The sequence below is a fragment of the Lethenteron reissneri genome, chromosome 23 (assembly GCF_015708825.2).
Source record: "Lethenteron reissneri isolate LAM-NWPU_2019-01 chromosome 23, ASM1570882v1, whole genome shotgun sequence".
Taxonomy (NCBI): Eukaryota; Metazoa; Chordata; class Hyperoartia; order Petromyzontiformes; family Petromyzontidae; genus Lethenteron; species Lethenteron reissneri.
The window spans coordinates 12,776,741-12,799,230 of NC_083801.1; the positions used below are offsets into that span (position 1 = coordinate 12,776,741).

Consider the following 22,490-nt stretch of genomic DNA (forward strand, 5'->3'; position numbering starts at 1 on the left):
TTCACTGAAACGTGATTGCTTCTGAGCTATATTCGCCATCTGCAGTGAAATACAGTTCCTGTGCAAGAATTGTTCATGCAAAAGACTTCGTTGATTCAAGATGATATTAATGTAATTCAAATAACAGTAGAGTATGTCTCTTCTTAGGACTGCAGGATCAGTGAATCACAGCTTCCGTATGACTATAAATGTACAGTCTGCCTCTCATGGGAATCACGGAATCGATTTTTTTTTTGTAAACTGAGGCGTGTTTGGGGAGCTGATGTCCTCAATGCTCTGTGGATATTTAGATCAGATTTGGTGTGTTCATGGCTGTGGCAGAAAAGAACACGATCGCTCCATCTACCCATTCCACTCACGACCCATCCTAAGCTCTGCTGTATTTCCACAATGATTATAAACGCTAGACCATTTCTGGATTGACCTGGCATGATTCAGGTCTTTTCCCAATGTATGTTTCCATGAGCTTCGTTTCTTCCCGCCGCTGTATGTATTTTCTATATGCTGAATTTCTTTCACACCGTACGTCGCCAATTATACTACCTGCTGCTCTTCCTCTACCTTCTTAATCAGGTTTAACTTACACTTTTATTAACTTATGCTATCCAAAGTTAAAATGCATCATATTAGAATATTTCTGCCATATTTTGTTTTGTGCTCATTTTATCGACAAGCATAGAATATGTACTACAGATTTAAGATACAGGACTGCAAATTCCAAGAATTCAAGGCACCGATTAATTATAACGTGTCCAACCAGATGGCTAAACAGTAGAGCAATCTCGATTGAAAACTCATTTCTAAAAAACTGATTCAGTTAGTTGTCCTTCCCCTGCACCTCCGATTAGAATGGTTGGCTACAAAAGACAAAATAAGTTGAACATATACTGTACATACAGCAACTTTCAGTCTGGTTGGGGTTTGACTCAGCCTCTAATTTCTCGGGGATTATTAAAATGAGTATTACTTCGTGGGGAAGCCCACAGTGATCCTCTTGTAGATTGACTAGCCCCCCCCCCCATAGGAATTGTGGAATTTTCCATCACCGGCTCAGGGATCTAAACAAGAGATGAGCACCGTCTGAATTCCCATTTGAGCAGGAAATCACTTTGACTTTTTGGCTTAATCTATGTATAACCTTGCACGGGGAACTTGCTATTCTGAAATACACGCGATGAATAAATGTTTATTCGATTTCTATCGTGAGCACAAGGCTTGTAGAATGCAGCGATATAATTCCAAGTTTGGTGTACAGCTGGTGAGTCGTGGATTTTAATGTGGTTTAACGGCATGCATGCTTCAACATGTCAGCCGAGTTGTCATTTCTAATATCACACAGGCCAAAAATGTCAAACATATCGCCGCATCTGAATATGCACATGTCAAGCCACAAACGAACAATGCTCAAACTTCACAGAGATAAGTCAGAAACCAGTGTCACCTGTGACATTGGATTGGTATCAAATTTTACATGCGGTTTTAAACTGTAAATGGCATGTAAATGTGGTAAATTTTCTTGCCATTTTCATGGAAATAAATATAATGTACGATTAAAGCTCCCACCACACATGAGCAACACTTAATCGTCTTTTCAAAATGGGTGTCTAAATATTTGAAAACTTTCAATATACAGGTAATGTACCCTTGCATGTCCTCTTTTGCTGACTTATCGTGGAAGTTGCCCCGTGAACATGCAACTTTGGGGCCAACGTTGTCATTCGGTTGAATCTGTTGGACCAATGTTCCGTGTTTACTGGGTGGATGATTTCATGGCGCGAAGATGTGGACGGTGTGCCATTCAATCAATACACTGTTCCATTAACGGAGTTACAAGTGAGCTTATTTTGTTAAGTAAGACTGAGCTTGGAGCTTTTTGTGAGGCCATAGAAATTCTGTACGTACTTTAGAAAACACAGAAATACGGACCCTGCTTTGTAAGTCTTGGAATAATCATTAGGTCATCTCGTGACATTTCTTCAACGAGTCTCTCTTTGCAGTTGACACGCAGTGGAGGCCGACCTTACCATGGCAACCACGGTGAATGTGTTGCCGTGAGACAACATTGATCATAAAGACTCATAGGTTATAATTTATTTTACCTTCATTGATTGACTCAACTGTCGTAAAACTGATCAAAAATTAACACAACTAACAAAGCGTTGTGTTGCTGTTATGGACTTACCTGAGAAAACTAGCCACATTGATCAAACGGTTACTCAACACTTTGCAAACATAATAATCAGTTCTAAAAGGGTTCATATTGCCAATAATACCGCCGTATACATCATCAGCCACAATGTATCCAGTGCAGGATGAAGGCTTCTCCACATTGTTCACCATCCCTTAAGTTCAAGTAATTTTATTTCATTTATTAGGTATAGCCCTGTGAGCCATTCGGCTCTTGAATCGGGTGCAACCGCAACAAACAAAAAACAAAAACATGAACAAGAAAACATCTTAAAGTGACTATGTGCAAACAGAAAATCCAAGAAAAGACAGCAAAATATTGCAGAAAAATAGAGTTAGAGTCTGGCAATACCACAATCCATCTCGTTTCTGCACACGAGCTATAATAATAGTTCCTCACAACAACAAGGTATAATATGAGTCAATGCCACCTTCCTCACTTCGCCAAACCAACCCTGCTCGCCAAAGCAGAGCTGCTCTCCGAGCCCCGTTCTCTCATTGCGTCCTGTAGTTGCTTTTCTTCCCCGTGCCTGGTGCGAGCGCTCACCAATATGATTGGTAATTACACACTTACGAGGAAAAGCATACAATGGAAAGCGTTACATGATCATACATATCAACACTCAGTGATAGCTAAGACACTGAGAGATAAACTGCGAGTCTCAAGGGATGATCGTTGAGTCAATGCCACATTCCCCATTTCAGGTAATCCTTGAGAAGTGACGTGTATGCAAGATCCATGCGTATGCGTGGTTTGTCATCCTTGTGCAAGAGCTGCAACATTTTGCAATGCTTCATTTTTAGATTTGTACACACAGGTTTTCCTGATACTGTATTTAATTATTCCACTTGTTAACTCAAAGAATTTCTGTGAGACGTACGGTATGTCACACATGTTTTATACTGATCAAGTAATGGAATAAAAAATATGTTTTGCACATTACAGAAATGTTCTTAAAGCAAGTTTATGATTTAACTTGTGTGTAATGAAAAAAGGGTCATTGCTGAAAATGTTGCCTATTATAACAAAACATTTCCTTACAAGCTAACACTGTTGTTGACAAATTTGTTGATTTTTTTGTAATTGTGCTTGTACATCACTGCCAGTGCAGCACCAACATCACGAAATCATTTGTTTGATATTGAATTTGTGCAGATGTTATCCAGAGAGAAGGAGCTGTGGTAAAAAAAAGTCCACGCACATAGCAAGCAACTGTTTAAGCTTTCTTTGTATCCGGAGACTCTTGACTGCAGGAACAGCAGCCAATTCTGCTCTGGATGTGCAACTCCCTACATTGCAATTTCTCAGTTCATGGAACTACAGCAGTCTCTTGATATGTCTGAATGCTGCGGGAAGCCACGGTGACATATTACCTCGTAATTAAATTTTTATTTACAGTCCCGTTCAAGGCAATGCTTGTTGACAGCGACAATTAAAATAAGATCCATACTGCTCGGGGAATGTATGTTTTTTTTTTAATACGAAGCCGTCTGCCGCTCTAATGTGATTTGGCGCACACAATTAGTGCAGGTTATGAAAGATCACTCCCACCCGAATTAAGTGCCAAGGATAATAAATATTCCTTGTTTTGTAATTTTTACCTTTTAATCCATTCGTGATTAGTATTGCTCCTCTAAGGCTCTATATGCTTTGGCAATATGCAGGTATGTTTGAAAGAACATTTTGTTACGGTGCAACATTTCCCAAATGTATTGATTGTATATTAAGGAAAAGCAGATCAACGTCGCACCATGCTGTTGCCTAAGAGTAATGTTTGCAACATAATGTAATGTACTTATTATTATTTCAGCAGGTTAAATTGTATTAAGGTATAGTCTGGAATTAGAAGGTTATCGATTTTTTAAAAATATCAATACTCTACTGCACATATGAATTTTTATCAAGAGATGCAAGCATTTTTAATACATATGCGTATGCGATTTACTATGTACGTTATGACATTATCATTGACTTAGCATCATGTATCCCTTGGATAGATTACGGAAACTGTATAGCGAATATTTTACACAATTACAAATGTATGCTTTCACTCGGCTAAAATATAAATGGTAAAATAACTTTTCACCGGTAGGTCTATTCTAATTATAAAATAAGCGTCTATTTCAAAAACAAATTCTAAATGTCTGCTCATAATTTATGAAATGCAGTGGTTGAGTTTATATGCCAACTTATAGTTTCATAAGTAATTAGTGTGGATAAATGAAGTTTTAATGCGCTATCTCTGCCCATCTGTCCACCTATCTGTAATGGGGAATCACAATAACTCTCGCAAATATAGTGCATTATGAACATAATTTTATCTTTAAAAAAATTGCTATTTGGAACCTACTCTAGAGCAGTGGTTCCCAATCTTTCTGGACCACTGCCATACTTTGCCAGGGTCTTGCAGAGACCAGTGTTCCGAGAAACACAGGTTGGGAACCTATGCTGTAGAGAAAACTGACCATTTTGATGAAACTTGGTAATAAAAACCAGCGCTTAAAAGATTTGCCTTGCCATCCTAGGTTAATACATCATCATTGCACATGGCATCGCGAGATGATGGCATACTCTTCCAATGTCACATGTTACCTCGTTTTGGGGCTTGGGATGTAATGTTATTGTTGGTAATTAAATACTTGTGAAGACAAAATCATGTTGGAAAGCATAGAATCCATGCATGTGCATGATTTTTCTTCTTGTGTTAAATGGACTGGATATTTGGTCATTGTGATCTGAGAGTAGATGGCCTCATGGTGATATAATATACTTGTAATTAATAATTGCAACAGGAAACAAATAGTATATTTAATTTACTCTTGCAATTATACTAAGGATGGACGTGAATATTTCACGTACATGAAGAAGGCTCCATAAATAATGTACAGCATGATACATGTAACATTTATTTGGCATGATACACATTTCACACAAAACTATAAACTAAACTATTTTTAAATTTTATTTTACCAGGTAAGGCCCACTGAGATCTATTGCTCTTTTTCAGAAGCAACCTGGCCATAAATGATAGCTCAACAAAGTGACTTATCACGTGGAAATGCATGCTCCTAAATGTGGAGGGAAAAACTGGAGGACCCGGAGAAAAATCAACGCGACCACGGGGAGAACATGCAAACTCCAAATATATAGGCGTCAGGGTCAGGATCGAACCCACGTCCTTCTGTATTCCAGGTGAAGTAGTTAACATCTCGCCACCGTGGCGAACATTCATTTTCAAGACAATCAGATTCGCACGGCTGACTCGGCAGACATTAGGTTCATGCTTTTGGTCAATTTGTCCTGACCTGTGGTATACTCCTCTGGTTCATAATGCATCAGTGTCACCATAAAAAAAACAGCTGATGCTGATGCCTCCTGAGGAACATTCACAGAATAGGGATTGAAAATGTCAAAGCAACAATGCCTTATGGATTTACAAATAAGGACCAGCATACTGCTTTTCTCAATAGGGATGGAAGTCTGTATTGGAAAGCACAGGATGACACAGTTGCTCCAGCTGATTGACAATAAAGTATCAATACATTCTCCAACACCGGTGTGTTGGAGAGTAAACCCACATTTCCAATTTGTACTGTGTTGTACTGTACTGTATGGGGCCGTCCATAAATGACATCACGCACCTAGGGGGGGGGGGTCAGACATTTGTGACGATGTGTGACATGGGGAGGGGTTTAGAAATGTGATGTCACATCAAAATGCGCAACTTTAAATAAATATAGAATTGTTATAACAACACTAATTGTTATAACAACACTCCTACAACATCAGAGTGCAGCGCCACATTAAATACGCACTACAATGACAATAGTTTAAAGCGATTTGAAGCATGTTTTATTTTCAAAATGGAAATATGGTTTTGGGGGGGGGGCAGAGCTTTGTGACGTCATATTTGAGGGGGGTCTGACTTTTTGTGACGCCGTGTGACGAGGGGGGGGGGGGGAATCAAAAATCGTCCAAAATCGCGTGACGTCATTTATGGACGGCCCCTATTGTCAAAGAAGCCCGATGCCTGACAGGGCATGGGGAGGCCCTCATCAACGAGTGTGTTGATAAAGGGCTGTAAATTATTATTATTTTAATCACGATGTTATATTTTTGTAATGAGATCAAACACATTCAAACGTGATTAAATAAGTCATTCATATATGCTCATTAAAAACAAAATCACAATTAGTGTTGGCAAATTCCTTCTTAAGTTGTGTGCCTTGTTTGATGTGTTTGAAGCCACGCTCTAAGGATGAAAGGTTTACCAACTAATGTAAGAATGAGATCATATATATGTAGTGATGTTAAATGGATCACTCCGGCGCGTCGCGCTAAGTGCTGTAGAACAAGGACATTTGGGTGCAGAGGCTCACACATCGTGCAGTGCCATGCAGTGGGTTACTAGGGGCGTGGTACCGGGTGGTAGCAGAGGGAGGCAAATGAGTCCTACCGACAAGTAGGGGATACTCTTGATTTGAAGCTTTCGTGACTGCAGGAATCCATACATTTCGGTAAAGTCACGTAGGTAGAAAACTAATAGATCACGACGTTTAGATCTCAACACGAGCAATCGTCATCAGGTGGGACAACCACAGCAAGAAAAAACTGCTGAAGTAGGCGAGAGATCTGCCGTGGCACGAGGTTATATAGGCCTCGGCAGTAGGGGGGGAGAGAGAAGGGGGGGGGGGGAGCAGGAGGCGGGACAGAAAGTGGACCCCGCAGCAGCACCCGGGTCACTGGAGTAAAGTGGACCACCGCAGCAGCACTGGAGAGGTCGGCTGCAGGGGAGATAGCAGCCACTCCGCCAGCGCAGCGAGTAATTGCCACATCAGGAGTAATTGCCACATCATTGGTCACTGGGGAGCGTGGTGGGGGCTGCTGGCGGATGGGGGCATATGAGGACGAGTTACTCCGGCATCGGGTGAAACACGTGATGGGCCGGGGTGAGGAATGTGGAGAAAAGGTGACCGAGGGGACACGGGAAGTGTATCCAGGAATCGTCTAGAGAGTTCCCGAAGGGGGTTATGGGCGGAGCCGGGCAGGTGGCAGGTGCAAGGTCGTTTGGAACCTTCGGGAATGTTCCAGAGGGAGGTGCGGCCGAGGGTGGAGCCAGGCCGCGCCGAGAGGGATAAAAGGGAAGCCCTGATCGAATATCGGGGCTGTCTGCAGGTGAAGTGGAACCCACGTTCTACGTCTTCGTCTCCGACGTAGTGGGTCAGACTGGCTGTTCTGACCCGCTTATAGTTATCCGTTATCCCGTGTGCGCCAGAGATAGGCGTGTTATAGTCCCGTGCGTAACGAGTGTAAGAGGTGTGTATTGTGGTCCCATGTATAACGGTGTTATGCCGTGTAGAATACACGTTGTGTCTCCGAAGTGACTCACTACATATATATATTTCAGGGAACACCGACTGATGAGAATGTGACTATGCTGTGTTCCTCTGTAAAAGATACTTGGATATAGTTTGCAGGTCGATGTTTCGTGTTGCTAGGAACAAACATGAATTATTATGAGAGTTTTAATTTCCCCACTCTTAAACATGTTCCCACTCGACACAAAGCCGTTCTCTGTCTCCATGGTTATCTCCAGAGCTTTTAAGCCATGGTCATCTCACTTTCAGACACTTATTTATTTCATAATCACAACGTATTGTCCGTGGTTGTGATTTACAGAAACAGTGTACGTCAATGCTTTATAGATGTGATGAATACGAGTCCTTCTGAAAATGGGACGGTCTGTATTCCCAGTGGAGTTAAACTATTGACTTTAGTGACTCACATTAACCATTTTCTATTGAGCATGATGATGCATTGATGTTCGAAATGACTATAACAAGAGATGACACGAGAAAAAGTGCTTTGAAACAAGTTTGCGATATTTGCAGGTCATTCTTTAGAATATAGGGCATGCAAATATTCGTGTGTCACTGTTAACATATTCCTAGGTGTGAATAACGACAAAGGAAGATAGTTTAACAAAACTAAGGGAGTTCATCTCATGTCTGGGATTGCATTGTTTATAAAATGGTAGATATCACAAATGTTATTGCATTTTTCCTGAAATGTTCGCAATGAGGCTAGACCTACCGTGATTTGAAATACATCTTGAACTTAACAGATGCCACATTATTTTGAAGGGACTAGACAGGCAGTTGTTGTTGTTTGGCTTGCATCCCACTGGGATTTTTGCACACGGCGTTGGTGTACGGTGCCTTTTCTGCAATATTTTGCTGTCTTTTCTTGGATTTTCTGTTTGCACATAGTCACTTTAAGATGTTTTCTTGTTCATGTTTTTGTTTTTTGTTTGTTGCGGTTGCACTCGATTCAAGAGCCGAATGGATCACAGGGCTATACCAAATAAATGAAATTGAAACTGTATTATTTCATGCTGAAGTGAAAAATCTTTACCAGAAAAAAATTGCATAGAATCCTAATAATTCCACGTCCATACATTAGTTTTGTACAACATTGCATGACAATTCTGTAGGCTGAGGAAATATTTGATATATTTTAATTGGCAATGTCAAGAATGCATGTGATGCTGGCTGCACAGGCTGATTTCCAATCTTTTTGTAATAGCAACCTCTTCTGGATCAACTCCCAATGGAGCCATTGACCTCAACTTATTGATGTTTCTAAAGGCATCAGCAAAGATGGTTCCAGTAAAAAATAAACAAATAACTTTGGCATCACGATAGATGTTGTTGGTCACAGGGAGCCTCATCTCTGCACACAAATGGGTATTTAATGAGTTTTGTTTGACGTAATTAGATTTTGCCTGAAGAATTTATTTGTAAATGAAAAAATACAGAATTCAACGGGGTCCATAGAAATGATTGGCAGTCGCCTTCAAATTGGCACTCCATATACATCGTTAGATTATTTTAGAAATGTTTACAGAGGCTGCCTAATTCGTAGAACTGCCCATGTAAAGTGTGTATGTCCATAACTCAAATAACCATAAATGCACCGAATGGTAGAAGGCAGTGGAGCATGTTTCATTCTTGGATGGGTGACCACAAGTGCATTTCATGTGCTAATGGTATATATATAATGCTATATTGTAGTACAGCATTGGGTGTGTTCCAAAGTGTGAATTGATTCACTCATTGGCTTGAAAATGTCATTCGATTTAAAGCGTCTGTGTGGAGCTGTGAGTGGTATCTCCTCGTATGCATGGGCTGTTCGTGGCTACTCCAGTTGACTCCCATATGGCGAATATTCTCAATGGTATTGACGAACTTTCTGATGCAGGACCCTTCTGAAAAGTTTTGAAACTCATTTAGGCTATCCTGGAAAATTATTGATGTTTAAATGCACGTGTTGCATACCATGTACTACATTTTATAATGCTGTTTTTGAAACCTTAAATAATCTATGACAAATGTATACATTTCGATTTAAAGCTTTCGTGACTACATCCACAGTTTTCTTTGTTAAACTGTGTCTCTTTCAAGGCAAACATATTCATAAAATCTTCTTGGTTCTTTCGGTAAAGTCACGTAGAAGGGAAGTAATAAAATAATGAAAATAAAACATAATAAAATAATTATCACGACGTTTCGGCCACAACGCAAGCAGCCGCCCTCAGGCTGCTTGCGTTGTGGCCGAAACGTTCTTCGCCTGAGGACGGCTGCTTGCGTTGTGGCCGAAACGTCGTGAGAATTATTTTATTATGTTTTATTTTTATTATTTCATTACTTCCCTTCTACGTGACTTTACCGAAAGAACCAAGAAAATGTATACATGACAATGTGAGAAGTGAAATGTCATTGTTTCTTTCCGTTATCATGATTATGGATACATCGTTTAACATGCTGTTTTTAAAGTTAAGTTGTGCCTGCTCATCCTAAAGTAATAAAATATTTTTTTGGTTTTATAAATCCAAAACGATGTGTGACAGCACTGCACGAAAATTACAACCTGGAGCTATGAGCACTGTTTTGTAGGTCAGTGTAATTTATATTCTAAAGGCAAATCTATTTCATATCTAGGATCACTTATGAATCTAGAAGAAATAAGTGGGAGATGAGCACAATGAATTACTGTATATCATAACTGGATCGACAGATCACGTTTTTATCAGCTCTTTTGTAGCATGATAACATAAAACCAAACTTCAAAGGAAAACTAAATAATTAAATAAAAACTAAATAATTAAATTACGCGACCTATTTCATCAACGCCAACGTAACTTTGATTTGCATTCTAAACGTATTACTTTTTGACTTAACGCTTTCGTGACTGCAGGAATTCATATTCCTTGCAACTGGTAGAAATGCCTCCACTAGAAGGAGCTCTAGTGGGTCCCACCAGATGCGATTTGGGCCTACTCTCCCATGCTGGTCAGACGTCTTGGAAGAGATCGGAGTGACCCACACTTTACCCCACCGCATGCGACCTGGTGATGGACGAACTGGATCTAAGAAATGTGCACATTGCTTCAACTGCCCGGATTAAAACGAATTGAAAAGTCACGTGTGCGAGCCATTATAACACCGTGGTAGCATCTGTGCTGAGTGAAATACTTCGATAAAAGCGATGCCACCTCGTGACAACAGAGCCAGGTGTGTACAAAGACTCAGATAACATTGTATGAATAATGCATTTTATTGTTTCGTTTGATATTACATGTATGCAGTGAAACGTGCACGCCCATTTAAACAGAGCAGAACACAGAGTAGGTGGAGAAAATGTACTTTTGACAGATGCAAGCTAGTCTGCTACAGATACCACCTGAAGAGGTCTCATCAGAGACACGATTGGCACTATCCCTAGACAGAGCTGCAAGAGATATCCTCAACCTTTCCTTGGTGTGTGGCACATTGACATTGTCCCATCAATCTCTCATGGTAGCTCTGTTCTAACGTTTACAATCACACAAGGCAACATTACATTGAAGCTGTATACACTTATTAAACATTAAACAATAATCAGTGTCACGGCCATGGTCATAATAAGGCATTTTATACACACAAATCACATGTATACTTTTAAAATATGTTGAAACATCAAAAGAACACAATATTCATGTACTTGTTACAGAGGTATACAGTACTAAAAAACTGTATTTCATTTAACACTTTTTTTTATATAAACATCATTCCTGCTCTCACTTCCTCTGCTCCCACCTTCCCACTTTCAAACATGTACATATAGTGGCTGTACTTTTGCCATCTATTAGCACAGCCAGAGGGATCTACTTAAAAAAAAATAATTACCCCACAGCAGATCTGAGCACTTGTCGATATTACTGCTGCAGCCCTGTTCTGTACTTGAAGGATCGGTAAATAAATGAATGAGAGGCTATGAAGCGTAAAAAAACAACGGGTGTGTACGTTCGTACAAGTCACTTTAGATTTGCGTTTTTTTTCATCCCCGTGGCTACTGCAGCAATGCTGTTTTTCTGCAGCTAATTTTGAGGTTTATCGAAATCCCATTCCGAAACTGCTCATAACAGAGCTCCCATCTGGAAAAAATACCGATGCTGTCCCTCTGTACGTGTTTGTGTGCACGTGCGCTAGAACTTGGTCATTACTACAGTATTGACATTATTACTGAATTGTATTTTTATATTACGTCACCTCAACTTTTGGTTTAGCAGGAATGGAGGTATTATACATCTGACATTGATCAACATGCACAACTCAGCATCATAAATAAATAGGGTAAATCATATTTAATACATGATACAACTTTATTCTTATCAGTTTTTTGTGTATTTAATAATGTATGTGAGTTATGCACTTGCAATGACTTGTTCCAACGGGTTATTTTTCAATTGCCAATGGTAGGTTGCTAAACCATGCAACTTTGCATAAAATCAAAGTTAGGTGGAATATCATAAACATGCGGTATATTTACTGATATTCGCATGACATCGTTTAATTAACAATTTCACATGAATAATAATCCATGCAACGCATTAACATGAAAACCAGTTATATTAAAAAGCATATATCACACTGCATAAAATGTCTCTTTAAACATATTCTCTTTATCAAAATAAGTATAAAAGCACCCAAGCTACCATATCCATAAATCAATCAATCTTAGAGAGTTTGGTTGAGATTATACTGATATTCAGGGTTGCACTAGATGGCGTGGAGCGGTGATGCAGTGGTTAGCGCATTGTGCGAATTCATACCTGTCAACCCATACGGTTTACCCGTATTCTTGTACAGGCAAATTGAGATTTCAGGTCCATACGGCATACAGCCGTTTCAACACGGGCAAAAAAAACTATTTGTTTGTGTTTCTCCATTGTGATGGGACTTTGTAGGATGAACGTTGAGATTTATAAGGGCACGGGGTGACCAATAAGGTCCGAATTGGTCTGTAATAAGGTAGGCACTGGTAAGGGGGGGTTGACAGGTATGTGAATTACGCAGTGGTTTCCCCTGGCCACGGCCAACATCAGTAGCGAGTGATATCTGAACCAGTCTTGGGCCACCCCCTTCATCAACCCGTACTGACCAACTTGGTGAAGAAGGGTCCAACAACCTCCACGACTGCATGTCTGTGGTGGGGGGCCTTCCTCATCCAGCAGTGGCCTGTATTTTACGATACATATTTCACTCGATGACATTCGCATGGCGAGCCTTTCATATACATCCATGTAGTTACAGCAGTATAAGAGAACAAACACCTTCAATCAATGGATGTGAATCTCTAACACCAATAAGCAATTTTCATAATCATGTTTCCTTGCATGCTATCCGTTTTTTTTGTAGGGAGGAAGTATTTTTCAGTTACACAGCAGGTATATGCATTAAATACACTCGTCAATCCAAAGCAAACATTAATGATCGGAACTGTTTCTTTGTTTAATTACTGAAGAATGTCAGACAAATCAATCGTATATTCAAGTGTGTTGGTTCCAATGTTTTAACTCTGCCGCACCGAACAATTAGTTGCTCATTAAAAGCTCAAAATGACACGTACCGTGTAAGCTATTGTTTATAGAATGAAGACAAGAAGCTACGATACAAATTATCCCACAGAGTCGATTAATTCATTGCCATACGCATTATTTGCTTCTGTATATTGATATAAATAATACATATTGTAAAAAAAACATACTACAGTACGGTTTTTTAAAAGCACAATTTCAATGCATTGAAGAATGTGGTCTTCACGTACACCGTATACTGCCGCTAATATGCAAGTGCAGTTATGTGCTGTACAAGTGTTTTATTGGATTTTATGTAGCGAACATTGTAAGAAGCATTACAAATCATAAACCCCACATTTTCACTGAACGAAACGGCAGACTGAATGTAACTTTCGTCAGTATATAATCAGGAATGCTCTCACATTCGTATTTGAAATACAATGTATGCTTTTTCATATTTCCAACATTCTTTTCATATTAAAGTATATTTTAACCTGCAAGCTATGTGTTCAACTTGAATAAATTTGGACAGATGTTAGATATTTTAAAATAGTCTTAGAGAAACACAATCAAAAGGGCTATTTTGATTGTTTTGACTCGTGTACATGTTTAAAACTCATTGATGATAATTTAGGTATTCAATAATCTGGAAATCAAGTATCAGTAAGGGGCCAATCAAATATGAACATCAGCGTAAAACAGCTGATGCATTTAAGTAATTCACCATTCCATAGTGTCGGCCATTTTGTGCTTTTACGTCTTCACGTGTTTACGCCCGTGGATATGATAGAAATTTCACTACAAAATTCCAACTTCTCCAAAATTTAAATTATGAAAATCGTATTGACAATAACAAATGTACTCATTACAACGCAAACAAATACAAAATAACCACATACGAGGATGAATGTCCCTATTTGTTGCTACAATTTAAGCACATATTTAAGGGTTGAGCAGTTATATCTATGGTACCCTATTTCCATAGTCTTGATACTGGTGAAAATGGTCCCATAGATATAACCGCTCCACCCGAGTTATTAATGCTTTGATATTTGCATTGCCTTTGTGCTGTTCACCTTTTGGCATTCTCTAGTCTAACGCCGATTAAATATTACCATAAAGGAGGCTGTCTCTGGTGTAGGCCAATCAGTTTCAAGGATAATGCATAGTTTATTACACTGTGTAACAAAAAACACATTTTTGTTCCTGGGTCGTAAGAGTTACTTCCTAATTGCTTATGCCTCAAAAGTACAGAAAATGGATATTATACCACAAAAACTTTGCTTTTGTGACCAGGACAGTGATGTTTAGAAATTTACCTATTTTCAATGAGAAAACGTGTGCATTTGTGTCTTTCATTCACATAAAGTCCTGGTCACAAAAGCAGGAACAAAAATGGTGTTACATAGTGTTATAAAAGCACGTTTGTTTGCATGTTTACCACAAGCATGTGTGGTTAATGCAGACGTAATTTCTTGCAATAGGTGTCTATTTGGCGTTTGACCATCATAACACCTGCATTATTTCCGGAAAGGGTAAAGCCTATTGTTTATTAACCACCAATTGAAGGGTTTTGTGTTATAAAGACGCAAAAGTCTGAAGAAAAAACATTTTTATTAAATAATTGTGAGTAGTCTCTGTGCATCACCTACACTTCAATGAAGTGAAATACTTCTGTAATAAATGCCTAAATTGTTCTCTGTATAATTATACCGTATCGTATTATTGTAAATCGCTAAAAAATTATGCCACTGAGGACGGTTTGTGTTTGCGTATTGATTTAAATGAACCCACTGAGCAATCAAAATAGATGTCGATTTGACTGATTTCTGTTTAAGGCTGCAAGATTAATTTAATTGATGGAGGCACCTGCTGAACTAAGTTTTTAAAATAGAATAAAATATTGGTATTTTTTCCCCTCTCCAATGTATAATACTACAAAACATGTACCACCTTCTTTCATTGTAAATGTATTGATGCTTTTGTTTGAAATTAAAAAATAAATAGCATAAGATATGGAGATAAAGGAATCTTATAATTCCTATTTTATGTTAGACTTTTAAAATATAAACGCTTAAAGGCATATATTTGTCACAAAACATAACAATAAGCAATATTAGGAATATTAAATCCAAACAGTAAATATATAATGTATAGCATAATTTAGGCACAAAAATACAATTATAATGTGTATATCTATGCTCACCGTTACCTAATCTATGAATATTGTATAATATTTCAAATGCTACGTATAAATTACAATACAAGCATGGCTACAAACCAGTTTGGGAAAATAACACAGATACATGCGATAGAAATTTCCAGAAAAAAAATCTTTACAAGCAACGTTTATTTACCAAAATGAAGTACTCTTTAATTATGAATTTGTATTAATTTTTTTTTAATATTCAGCTTAAAAAACTAACAATTGTTGATGAAAGAAAATGTGTTTTACAAGAACACGTATGCTGCATGTATGGGCCATCATTTGCTGGTGGCATGGTCCAAATAAAAAAAAATTTAATTACTCACAAAGAAATTGAATAAAATCAAGTCATACCTATTGTGTGCTATCCGTGGTAGAAAGCTCCTGCGGGGAGCTGCAAGAGTTACTGCATTAGCTAAACAATAAAGATACAATACATTCATCAATAACTCTGCCCTTAAGAGGACACATATAATAGCCAATATATTGGGCAATGGCTCTTCTACATAACATGAATATCTGCTTGATCTCTCTGCTCCGAAGAAGTGCCATTGCCAGAAACGTCGCTTATAATACAATTATTCCTCTCTAGGGCAGTCTTATTGACTTATGCGTTGAGTTTTTGTCATTTTTTCGTGCACCACTGTCAACGCAGTCCCACAACATGTTTACATTAGTCAGATTGCTACAATGCTATTGGCATGTCATTACCGGTTTGATTTATTATATATGAAAGCACAAATGGGTAGCACATTTGAAAGAGAAACCCCAAAATTGTCTCATTGTATTTTTAAATGGTGTAAAGGATTGTTCACGTGAAGTCTAAAGTTTTATCGGTAAATATGTGCGCCAAAAGTGAACACGTACATTTATATACTTGTGTTAACATTTTTTCTCAAACCTTACGTACATAATCATAACCCTGTTATCTGAACAAACATATTTTTCCGGCTTAATAGTTATTACAGATTATACTTGAAGAAATACAGTAGTATAAATGTTATTACTGAAAAAGTGCTCATTATACAATGACCAAAAATGGCCACTTATGGTTTGATATTTGTCTTAGCACTTATCTATTTTCATATTTGCCCACTGTGTGTTTTGTCATGTGATAAAACAAAAACTGTTAATACCATTACATGCATGTTTGTTCTTTAAACCTAAGCTGAAAATTTCATTACCGCAATAAAAAAGTATTATATAAATGATTAAGTATATTTCAATACAGCAGATTTTATTTATAATGGAGTTTTTTTGGGTTAGATCGCGTAAATATATGAATGTGTCTTTAAAAACCCGCTACCACTCGACACAGCCAACTAGTAAGGGTAGTCATGTAAACAGAATATGCCAATTCGTCACTAGTACAGCACACCGGTGTGTTGGAGAGCCAAGCCACAACATTTACAAACTGAGTACGACGTTTCGCCAGTAATTACAACTAGCTTCACAACATTTACAATCTGAGGACATGGCTTATTTCTCCAACACACCGGTGTGCTGTATATATTTACGCGATCTAACCCAAAAAAAATCTCTATTATGGATGATATTGGTCGTGAAAGCCTACGTGTTAAAACAGATTTGATTTACCTTGACTCATAAAAGTACCATAATTAGCTGTTTAAAACAGTGAATTTCAATCTTTCATTCACTTAATTAATATTGGTCGCGAAAGCCTACGTGTTAAACTCAATTAATATTGGCCTACCTTACAATAATGATGTGAGTGAAGAGTGAATATGCGTCTGGTTAGGCTTTGGCAGTCATGTGTGCAAATGTTTGCAAAAATCACTTAGAACTAAGGGTGTATTACTTATGTTCACTCTCAATTATCCGTGGGTGGATTACATGGGTTGCGGATTAACCATGCTTCAGCTTCCAAAATAAAAATGTAAATCTTTACATGGGCTGCTTTAGTTATTACCGACTTCTCATTCGAGAGGGTCAACGACTCAGTGGCCACGTGATTGCAAGCATGTCGGCAAATAAACCTGTTAATTTAAGGAAGAATAAAAAGAGCACAGTCATCGTTTTTTCCCCCATTCTAAATTAGTAAGCAATTAACTAGTTTCCATCGGCTGAATCACGTACGTTCTGCGTTGCCCGTGTTTTTGTTTTATCCGTGCTACCCCTTCCTCCCCATTACCCTGAATAATCGAGAGTTTCTTTTACAAAACTCTGCACCTAGTGGAACGGATTTTTTGTTTGTTTGTTGTGTTTTCTCATCTTATTGGAGATCGCTAACTCACCCTTCCGATTGTTTGTAAATACATGTAGGAGATTAATATAAGCCATTAGCACGCAAAATCCTCAAACGTCCCTCTGACGGTGTGATGAGGTAGAATGCTGCTGTTGAAGTGCACGTCTTGCGAGTGGTGACTCCGCAGGGTCTCACAAGGTGTCTACAAGTACAACACAGCAGAGGGGAATACACCACGAGTTGCGATGTCACCACGGATTAAGTTCAGCTGCCAACACCAATTCTAGTTTACTTTGCACTGTGGCTATGGCTACATGCCAACGCGCCTATTCCAGTCTACCGGTGATCCAGAAAATAGTGCTGCACCTGCACACCAGATCTAGTATACTCTCTCCTGATTGCCGTGACTACTCGTCACGACTCTATGAGAGTCTAACAGGGACCCAGAAAATATTCAGTGAAATATTAAAGCCTTGGATGTCACACCAGATGCTAAGAGAGAGAGCAAAAATAATGTACACAGGATGCGGTGGCAAAATACTAGATTTTTAATTGAAAAAAATAAACCAGAATAGGATATGAAATTAAGAGCAATTCTCTAAGAAAAATATCTTAAATGCCACGCTTAAAGCGTACCATTAATCGACATGTACTTTTATTTTCATAAAGGTGCAAAATAAACGTAATTCCATGACAAATTATAACCTTAATACGTATGTATCAATTATCACATCTTAGACAGGATATATAGTAAATCTTGGTTTAAATTTTTTCACAATGTTTAGCATTATTTACATGCAACATATTTTACAAAATACTACACAATGTCAACCTAACACAAGGGTATGTATGATGGTCATATTTTTTACATCAATAAAATAATAACTGTCATGGGTTACCATGTTGTGGAAAGAAATAGCACGCATGATACGTAGATGACTAAATACCAACATTATACAGATGTATTTTATGAATTGTGCAGCTAAGAGATAACTTACCATATTTTCACTTCGTTTCTTGCTGTGTTTCTTGCGGCACTTGCAAACCTTGTCCTTTAATACCTAGTTGGCAAACAAACAAGGATCACGAATATAATCATAATCCTGTATAATTGAATTGACAGTGCTGTCAAAAATCATTAAACTTATATCATTCATTTTGAACCTTAAAAATATAATTAACCATTCAATGGGAATGCAATGACCCTCAATAAGGGAAAAAAATAACCAATTGCAAACGCGTTAAATAAAACAATAAAATAGCAGAAATGTGTTTGCAAGAACAATACCACCTAATGTAACGATGAACATAACAAAGTAATTTTCATTTAAAAAAATCTACCTTAAGGACTATGAGTACTGCATTTAATATAAACGTTATATACGATAAAATTTAAGTTACGTGACAATAAATAAATATACGTTATGTGCATATTACCTCATAAAGGTAGTCAAATATTTCCAGAATGGTCAAGATGCTTGCTCCAATGAACAGACCCATTTGACCACCGATGTCGCCTGCATCCAACACACATCAGGCATTGCAACGTAGAGCTTCTACGAGCAACGAGTATCACTCTTGCTTAAATACGTTTTAAAAAACTATAAATATTAAAACGCAATAGTCTATGCGCGTCATTTATAAATGACAGATGTCCATTCTAATGTTGTATACTGGCTTTACTTTACGTGTAAACGTGAATTCGTTAAGGAGGTTGGTTATGCATGTTTAGCTCCCTGCGAAAATTATATAGCTGACACAAGATAACGTTTCAAAATCTATATTTCTTGCAATTGTTTTTTGTTCAGTTTTCTTTTTCCCCTGAATAAAAACTTGGAAGCAAACAGTGACCAATGTATTACACATTCGAATCATGTGTTCTTGGCAAAAAGTCACCAACATGTGAATAATTGAATTACATGATCCCTTACCCAGGAGACCAGCAACTTCGTACGCTTTCTTCTGCTCAATCGTCTCATAGTTGAGAGCCTCGAAAAATATGTCGAGAACCAACACATTCTCCCTGCGTGGTGGAAAAAAAAAAACACATGTTTTTTTTTAGAACATATCTGTGTGAGCCAAACATTTATTCGCTATTTATATGCATCTACTGTATAACATTACGCTAGAAAGGATTGTGGTCGGTGATGGAGTAGAATGACATAGTGACATCCAATGAAGAGAATTTAGCCCACTAGGGCATCCACTGTGGGGTTGTGAGTGATGAAATCAGCTCATCTGCGGGCACGAGATGGAATGTAACATGGTAGTGGATTGATCACGGCTGATGGTAATATGCATTGTGAGGGTTTTTTTCTTTTTTTCTTCTTCAGTTTACAAAAAAAATAACAACCCCTAACCTAACCCATACACCAACCTGCACTGACAAGCATGGTGAAGTATAGTGAAAACAACCCATGACCGACACGTTATGGCAGTACATTAACAGTGCTAAGGATTATTGTACATTAATTCTAGATTTGAAGCTTTCGTGACTGCAAGTATTCATATTCTTAGGTTTTTTCGGTAAAGTCACGTCGGTAAAAAATAAAATAAAAATTAGTAAAAGTAAAATAAAAATAAAAATCACGACGTTTCGGAGGCAACACAAGCTTCCGTCTTCAGGTGGAACCGTCACAGCACGCTTGCTGTATCAAGTAAATTAGAGATTCCAAGAGATACTACTTTACCGAAAAAACCTAAGAATATTATTGTACATATACGGCCAGTGTGTCAATCCACTTCTGGATGAGGGCCTCCCTATGCCGTGCATGCAGGAAGGGTTCATTGAACATACTTCTCCATGCTAGTCAGCGTGGTTTGATGAAGGAGGGGGGGGGGGTGAAAGTACAGAACAATGGATTTTGCTGTGCTGCTCTCTGTTAACCAAAAAGCCTACTACACCTGTGTTGTGATTGGTGGTCACTCGTCAAAGCACTATCTCGGCTCAAGCCTAATTGGTTCACATTCTGGGTAATTTGATCAGCTCACCGGATGTAATCTTCGGTCTTGTTATATTTCTTGGCGAGATATTTTGCCGAAGCCTTGCTTGGGATTTTCACCATGGAGAGCTCCTTTCCGTAGCGTGTGGTGTTGCATGGTGTGTCGCAGACACAGTAGTTGTTGTCCTTCTCCACTAGAAAGTCTATGAGGATATTCAGTGAAAGCACAAAGCTGAGAACACGGAAAGCAGACAGTCTTTGTACGTCCTTAATAAAAAAAAAATCTCAATGATTTCTATGAAACAAAATTGTTAATGTGTTAGGACACCTTTGTAATTGAATATCATAAAATGACATTGATTACAATACGTGAAATATTGTTACAATGTATTTAACGGGCATTTGTTATACAGAGTGATTCATTTGCAGTACTTTCTTATCAAGAGGTGATTTCATCTCATGAATGTGATGGCTCATTATCTTATAGAGGAGAGTGTTAAAAGATTGAACAAGTGAATTGAGATCGGTGGGAGAAATGTGGAGGCTTTGAAATAAAATTTTGTTTTCTCAATTGCTCCGTATTGTTTTGCATGGGATATCTATATACGCATCACCTTGGATATTATTTTTGACATTTCAAAGCAACCGATCTCCTGATTATAAATCATGTTTAATTGATGAAAGTGTAAATCTACATCTACGGTGAATTCACGGCATTTGCAGTGGCACTGGACAAAACCAGGAAATATCACGGCAATGATCTGTGATGCCCTTTCCCAGTGCGGTAACAAAGTAATTTGTTATGATTTAACACTGACAGCGGTACCCTTCTCAAATAAAAGCGTCCAAGCACCATCAAAATCCGCAAAGAGCAGCATACAATCTCAAACACTCAGGGGGGGGGGGGGGGGGGGTGAAACAGGTAAGAATGTTTCAAAAAGGGGTGCTGCATGACCAAAAAAGTGGAACACGAGGAGAGAACTCTCTCGCAGCATCAGAGCTAGATGCTTACCCAAGGCTGGGTCTGCACACTCTTTGTACTGCTCCGGTGTGCAGTATGGTGCATCGCCTGCAGGATTTGACCAACAACACACATGATAAACTCCAGTCAAGAAGAAGCACCCTTTCACATCTATTCAGGTACAGCCTTGTTTTAAATGCAATTTATTTTCAGAAGGTAAATACATGCTCATAAAAGAGAAATGGAATTTTTTTTTACAATAAACTAATATACATTTTAATAAATTAGCAGTGGGGACAAATGATCTAGAAAAAACTTCTAATTAATAGTAGAAAAAATAACAATTAGGGTATTTAAGGCAATACTTGTTATCGTGTGAAAATATAATTCCCTGTAATTGTATATGACTTTGAAGAGGCTAAACATGAGAAGACATTCGAAACATCGATCAAATTTTTTAATCAAATAATAAAACACTAGAATAATTAACTTAAGTCTGCATACATTTACATGGTAAATTGAACGATCTAATCAAACGCTTACGTGTTTGTAATCTTATATACGTGATTATGTTTCAAACACGAACACGTTTGGTTGACTAGCTTCAAGGCCACTTTAAGGACAGTGATACATTTTCCGTTCAGACATTTAATAAAATCAACCGCGAATTTGTGGCCACATAAAATTAAGTGAAGTCAATCAATACTCTAAACCCAAAATTATTTTGTGTTTCCATCCCACGTCATGGTTTTTATGCTTCGCAGACACAGCCGTCATTTTATATTTCTTATTTCAAACATTCTCCGACATTTACTGAACCAGTGTTTTCATGTGAAAGACCCTTTTCACGACCATCTTCAATTTTAACTGTGTTCAGTGGATATGCAATTTTATTTGGTACAATACCAAAGTAATGTACTGCACTATTCATGATACTATTGACAGCTTACACTGTATATATGAACACACAATAATATGGACGTCTGCATGTTTTAAGAATATGCTCTTAAAAGAATATGCTCTTAGAATTATATGCTCTTAAAAGCTGCACTCGTTTCCTTTTAAGCTTGTTTAGAAGACTTAAAGG

At 38.0% G+C, this 22,490-nt stretch overlaps 1 protein-coding gene across 7 annotated transcripts in view; it reads right to left on the reverse strand.

The window, feature by feature from the left end:
• Positions 1-10,794: 10,794 nt before the first annotated feature.
• LOC133346003 (acid-sensing ion channel 1-like) overlaps positions 10,795-22,490 on the reverse strand; it is a 193,239-nt gene continuing 181,543 nt past the window's right edge. For all 7 annotated transcript variants that reach the window (XM_061557241.1, XM_061557239.1, XM_061557238.1 and 4 more), the window contains 6 exons: positions 21,455-21,511; positions 20,492-20,645; positions 19,432-19,523; positions 18,938-19,017; positions 18,499-18,561; positions 10,795-17,702 (listed from right to left, as the gene is read on the reverse strand). In XM_061557241.1, the coding sequence (XP_061413225.1) occupies positions 17,595-17,702; positions 18,499-18,561; positions 18,938-19,017; positions 19,432-19,523; positions 20,492-20,645; positions 21,455-21,511 (554 nt within the window). In that variant the 3' untranslated portion in view covers positions 10,795-17,594. The remainder of the gene's footprint in view (positions 17,703-18,498; positions 18,562-18,937; positions 19,018-19,431; positions 19,524-20,491; positions 20,646-21,454; positions 21,512-22,490) is intronic.